The sequence below is a fragment of the Littorina saxatilis genome, linkage group LG1 (assembly GCF_037325665.1).
Source record: "Littorina saxatilis isolate snail1 linkage group LG1, US_GU_Lsax_2.0, whole genome shotgun sequence".
Lineage (NCBI taxonomy): Eukaryota > Metazoa > Mollusca > Gastropoda > Littorinimorpha > Littorinidae > Littorina > Littorina saxatilis.
In genome coordinates this window covers 59093534-59100239 of record NC_090245.1, presented here as the reverse complement: position 1 = coordinate 59100239, position 6706 = coordinate 59093534, and the positions used below count along the sequence as shown (strand labels likewise).

Here is a 6706-nt window from a genome sequence, read left to right as displayed (position 1 = left end):
CGCGCGCGCGCAAACACACACACACACAAGCAAGCACGCACATACTCACGCACATACACACACACACACACACACACACACACACACACACACACACACACACACACACACACACACACACACACACACACACACACACACACACACACACACACACACACACACACACAAACCCCCTCAAACAGTGTTCAACACATGCAACACCTAGTACTCCGCTCTTCGTTTGCTTCAGGTGCCTGTGAAATGACGATCATGTCTGGCTTTGTCAACACACACGGCCCATGCCATGAAACCAATGCAGAACAGTGCGCCCGGCGCTGGAGGAGCCCTGCAAGCCCACAGATATAAAAGGCCATTCCCCGGAGACGCACACTACTTGCTTGAGGGTGTGATAAGCATGTTGTTTTAGCACCATCGGGGCGTTGGAGTTTTCCCCCAACAGTTTTAGCTTTGCCGGAAATTCGTTTTGAGTGCTGTCATTGTTTTAAAGTGCAGACTAAGAATTTGACTTATACTGCTAGTGACTCCAAGAATCAATGCTGGTAAGTAAAGTTTTTCTTATCCTCACATGTCGCAGATTCAAAGTAACATTATTATCAATTTAATGTAATTTTAAATGATATCACATCAAATCAATTTTGATTGAATCAGGGAAAAATTATAATAATTAAACATTAGTGACGGATAAACAAGTCTTCAGAGGAAAGCCTGGGCCACATTAAAAAAAAGAAACATCTTTTAAGGAAATACTTTTGAAAAAAAGTGTTTATCAGTGTCATCTTCTTTGTGAGTGATCCGAACGTATCAATTCTCCCAATATACCCCCCCCCCCCCACCCCACACACACACACACACAAGACATCCACTACACATCCCCCTTTTTACATTTAGTCAAGTTTTGACTAAATGTTTTAACATAGAGGGGCCCAATCGAGACGAGGGTCGTGGTGTGTGTGTGTGTGTGTGTGTGTGTGTGTGTGTGTGTGTGTGTGTGTGTGTGTGTAGAGCGATTCCAGTAAACTACTGGACCGATCTTTATGAAATTTGACATGAGAGTTTCGGGGTATGATATCCCCAGACGTTTTTTTTCTTCATTTTTTCGATAAATGTCTGTGATGACGTCATATCCGGCTTTTTGTACAAGTTCAGGCGGCACTGTCACACTCTCATTTTTTAATCAAATTGATTGAAATTTTGGCCAAGCAATCTTCGACGAAGGCCGGACTTTGGTATTGCATCTCAGCTTGGAGGCTTAAAAATTAATTAATGACTTTGGTCATTAAAAATCTGAAAATTGTAATTAAAACTATTTTTTTATAAAACGATCCAGAATTACATTCAACTTATTCTTCATCATTTTCTAATTCCAAAAACATAAATATGTTATAGTCGGATTAATAACAAGCAAAGAGAGAGAGGGAGAGAGAGAGAGAGAGAGAGAGAGAGAGAGAGAGAGAGAGAGGGAGAGAGAGAGAGAGAGAGAGAGAGAGAGAGAGAGAGAGAGAGAGAGAGAGAGTCTTCTGTCATTAGGCATAACGTCACACAACTGTAAGACCGCACAATCGCCTTGAGTATATGATCATTTCACATTTGAAATCACAATTGTATGGAATTACTGTGGAGTTAAAGACACAGTCCTTCCCCTGTAAACGATTCAGCTCGCCATCTCATAAGATTTGATCAGGCGTTTACATTGGATAAGGCCATCTCTCTACTTGCGCTCATTCACAAAACAGCCCGATTTCTTTCTGTGCAGAGTGCTTAGTGGGATGGGTTTTTTAAATGAATGAATTTGTTGAAAGCATGAAAATATTTGAGACAGTGAGAAAAAGTGTTTTACAGGAAGGACTGTGCCCTGGAAACAAAAACAAAAACGTCACTAAACAAGGACGAGCTCTGTACCTAAATCACTGTGTTCGCGAAGAAACACCTCACTTTCTACAGCACCCACAATATCACAAACACCTTGTTTTCCCTCTTCAGACCGTGTGAACCCAAAAAACGTATTTGAAGACATTGGCTAGTCACCGCAGAATTGAACACAATGGCCGTCACTCAATTCTGAATGGTCCAGAGGTGACTCCGTTGTTTGTGAAGACGTAGGCCACTGACAGAATCTGCATTTGGCTTGGCGTAATCGCACAATCAATCAGTGGCACCGACTTGATAAGAACATGTGGAATAAGTTTGAAAGGAAGTAGTAGTGCTTCCCCAAATAACAGCAAGAGTAACAGGGGTAGTATACAACGGGTGTCCATTCTTGTCCATTTTCTATTCTGTTCTATTCTATTCCATTCCATTTTGCTTCGTTTTTGTTCTTTTTCTTTTCTCTTTTAGAGTTTTAATTATGAATGTGTTCCATACATGCGCATGTTTTGTTGTGCATGGTTGGCCTTAATTCTTCTTCTCGGGCAGTGACGAATTTATCAAGTCGGTGTTTGCCTCCATTCGCAGAGGTGACTCCGTTGTTTGTTAAGACGTGGGCCTCTGACAGAATCTACATTTGGCTTGGCGTAATCGCACAATCAATCAGTGGCACCGACTTGATAAATTCGTCACCACCTGAGAAGAAGAATTAAGATTACAATAGCAAAAACAAACTGGAGGGAGAGAGAGAGAGAGAGAGAGAGAGAGAGAGAGAGAGAGAGAGAGAGAGAGAGAGAGAGAGAGAGAGAGAGAGAGAGAGAGAGAGAGAGTCTTCTGTCATTAGGCATAACGTCACACAACTGTAAGACCGCACAATCGCCTTGAGTATATGAAGTGCAAGCCGCAAGCTTGAGAACGAATTAATTATCGGCCTCATGGTTTTGTGTGTGTGTTTTGTTGTTGTCGTTTTTTCCCCGTTTTTTTCTTCTTTTTACACAGAGCTCGATTCTCAAAGCTCTCGTTATTAGACAAGTTTGTCCTGTTTGAAGAGGTTAAGTCGTGTAGTAAGTATACTGCAACGTATTAGTTCTATCAATGTACACATAGAAATCAGGTGTGAACGACATATGTGATGGAGTGCCGATGTAAGAGACAAATCCGAAGGGGCATTTTAACCTCCCCTCAATACAACTCATGGCCTTTTGTCTCTATATTATAACAACACGTATGGTTCATTTCTCATTGACCACCGAGAAGAAATACAGAAAGAACTGGACATGTGAAATGCGAAGAGACTCCATAATTCGAAAGTTAATTCACTAAAGGCAAAACCTGCATAACTCGAGGAACCAAGAAATGCGGCGGATAAATCAGAATGCAGAATACAGAATATGTATCGCCCAACTTTGGGAAACCCACGCCAACCATGCACAACAAAACATGCGCATGTATGGAACACATGCATAATTAAAACTCTAAAATAGAAAAGGAAAAGAACAAGAACGAAGCAAAATGGAATGGAATAGAATAGAACAGAATAGTAAATGGACAAGAATGGACAGCCGTCGTATATTACCCCAGTTACTGTTGCTGTTATTTGGGGGAGCACTACTACTTCCTTTCAAACTTATTCCACATGTTCTTTCTGTTGTCTTTCCCCTCCTTTTCTCTTTATTTCGAGTGATTAATGGAAAGGGAAATGAGCATTTGAACAGGGATTATAGGTTTAACACATGCTGTGTTCTCTCAATCGATTTTCTCGTTAAACAGCAACCGTGGTATTGCTTGCACAAAAGAAAAGATTGATGTTTTCTGGAAGTTGAATTTCCTGTTATCGATATGGGGTAGTGTTATTCTATTCAAGTTCACCGTGCTGCTGTCGTTTTTGTTCTTGTTTTCGTTTTTTCCTCTTTACCTCTAAGCTTAATCAAGGCAGACCTTTCTTTTGCCGATTGACGTACTTCTGTGCGCTTAAACCTCTAATTGATATTTATTCAGTCATGCAGGGGGTCGTTACTGCTTTGCTCACGGGCAGCTGTCTTTGAGGTTGTTTAATTTTGATAGATGGGAGTAAAGTTAAGTCAAGGTTAGAGATAAACAAATAAAGAAACAATAAACCTCGTTTACTAGCTAATTCAAAGACCAATGACGCAATGCAGATGCTTAAAACAATCAATCATGCGCAACCTTCTTTCATACGCAACAGCCCAAAGGCTGTTAATTATATAGCCTGTTTATCGATTTTAGAACACACTTTTTTTCCGAGACCCCCGTTTATAGCCATCGTCAAGCAGCTAACCGGCATTTGCAAGAATGATCACATGATGACGACGATGATGCGTGATAGTATTATCAAACCTCATCAAACAAATTACTATATTTGCAGACACCATCAAGATGGCAACCACGACTCGCGGAATAGCCACCACCACTACAACCACCACCACGAGCAGCCCTTTACGGCGTCACCCGGTGTGGTCTCACAACACGTCCTACACTGGGGCCGCTGGCGTGCATTCCGAGGTCAGCAAGCAGTCCCAGGCCTTTCAGGTTACCAGCCAAAAGCAGCTGACCACCAGCCTCTCCACCACCCACACCATCCACCAGAAAGAGCTCCGCAGCTTGAACCAGCACAGGAAGTCCCTGGAGATGTCCATGCTGTCCTACACCAAGAGAATGAGGAAGATCTCAGCGGACCGGGGTTTGAGGACCGGGTTCCAGTTTTCTCCAACCTTGTCAGACCAGCCTGCGTCTTCTGGCGAGCTCACCACTAGTGCGTTGGAGAGGTGGCTGACTTTCAGCAAAACTGGGCAGGCCGACTCAAGCTGCTCACATGCCACGACGAAGGATACGAGAGACTCTACAGATACTGTGATGGAAGACATCGAGGCAGATGCTGAGAAGAAGGAAAGAAAGCCTTCGGACGACCGGTTGTTCAAAGTCGTGAGAAAACTACCCAAGGAACCGACGCAGAATATAGAACAAAGACCTGCTTCGTTCCACACGCTTGACAGTATCGTTGCAATCAGCAAGAACAGTGAAACCAGTGACAGAAGAGAGCAGTCACGAAACATCAGCAGCGGGCACAGCAACACTACCGGGAAATCACCACAACGTAAGCGACGACCCGGCACAGCAGAGAAACCGGACCCAACCGCGCTCGGACTAAACCAACGAACTGAAAGCCAAGATTCAAACACAGATACACGTCAAGGCACTTCTCCGACGGAAGACTTTAATACTTTTTTGGCCATTACTCCATTCCCAGAGCGCCTGGTCTCTGGTTCTTCCAACCAACACAGACTGAATGGATTGGTCACCTCGGTCACAGACGACGAAGAAAGCTACTACGCTGCCCACAGCTCCAGGAAAAGGGTGCCCAAAACGCGGGAGAACTACTGGAGCTTCCGCACAGCCCATCACCGTCGCAGCCTCCTGCTGGCCAATACCAGCAAGAACCAACCCCACCCTGAACCCTGCCCCTCCCCTCGTCTTGTGGCGCCCAGGCCTATCCGTAAACAGAAACTCCCACCTCTGCCCGCGAAGAAAACCTTCTATCACACCTTTCGATACTCAGATGCTGTCGACAACGTCCTGCGATCTTTCGACGATCGTTACAGCGACAGAATCACCCACACCGCCATTCGTAGGGTCGCGGAGAGTCTGCCAACCCTCGACATAGAGGAGCTCCGACTCCAGAGAAAGAAGACGAGGGGGGACAGGGCGCAGAGTTTGAAAGCTGTGCCGGAGAGACGAAGATTCTCCCAAGATACTCATGGAAGCATTGACACTCAAGGGGATACAGCTGATGAGCAGAAAGATATCGGTGGTTTTATTTCACGTGAAAGAAGCATGTCAGCCCCAGTTGTTTTTCTCCAGGAAGATGATGAGAGTAGTATTGACGATGGCGAAGACACCGAGTTTGCACTGAAACCCGTGCTGAAAAAGGTTGATGATACTTACGTGAATGGCGTCCTTGTGCGCAAGAATGTTCAGTTTCACCTGCCGTCTACCAACGAGCAAACAGAGATGAGAACTTTATAGGAATGTGAGTAATTAATAGAAACATGGATTTGTTCTAGCGCTCAAGTAGCTTCAAGCTGACAAACAATATTACAACAACAAATACAACTTGTTAAACTGAGCAAACTATCAGCTTTGCTGCCTTGATCAGTGTCACGTTATTTCTTGTAAACACAACGGATATGGCTTTTAACCTAACCGTATTCGCCATCAGCTTTCTACGAGGAGTACCAATGCTGACACTGGTTGTTCTTTGTTACCATTGTCTTGAGCAAGCAATCAGAGTCTTAAAACACGCCACTACGCAAAGGCTGAGAAAGCGTGCAGTGTCAGTAGTTGCAATGGACAAGATGTTCGATCAAATGACAGCACCAGTTCTGTGCCTTGACCCAGTGATGGACTTTTTCGAAATTGACACGCTTTTTGAACATATTATGGGCATTTTTATCACGTCTTTCGGCCTCTTGAAGGTATTTTCTTTCTTCGGTAAAGCATCACAGACCAAGTTTATGAATACCCAAAGAAAACGCATCCAAAAGGTACCATGGCAGAACAACTTGTCTGCTTACAGAAAAATGGCCATTAGAGTTCCGGCAATTTTCCCAAGTGTAATGCAGTCAAAGGCGTCACTGTTCTGCCATCGTCAAAAGAGTTCGACAGATCTGCAGAAGCTTTCGGCGATTGGAAGGAGCTTCGATGTTTAGACGCCTGCCACTTCCAGACGACAACCGTGCAGCAATGAACTTACAGTCGGTGCGAAACTGCCAGGCTTTTTCAAGCATCAAGCCAAGATCAAACTTGTGCTACAGACGGCTTC

General features: G+C 44.1%; 1 protein-coding gene across 1 annotated transcript in view; it reads left to right on the top strand.

Moving 5' to 3' along the window:
* Positions 1 to 342: 342 nt before the first annotated feature.
* LOC138975446 (uncharacterized protein C2orf78-like) overlaps positions 343 to 6706 on the top strand; it is a 6954-nt gene continuing 590 nt past the window's right edge. The window contains exons 1-2 of the mRNA XM_070348137.1: positions 343 to 542; positions 4253 to 6706. The exon at positions 4253 to 6706 is cut by the window's right edge and continues 590 nt beyond it. Coding sequence (XP_070204238.1) covers positions 4264 to 5910 — 1647 coding nt within the window. The 5' untranslated portion in view covers positions 343 to 542; positions 4253 to 4263 and the 3' untranslated portion in view covers positions 5911 to 6706. The remainder of the gene's footprint in view (positions 543 to 4252) is intronic.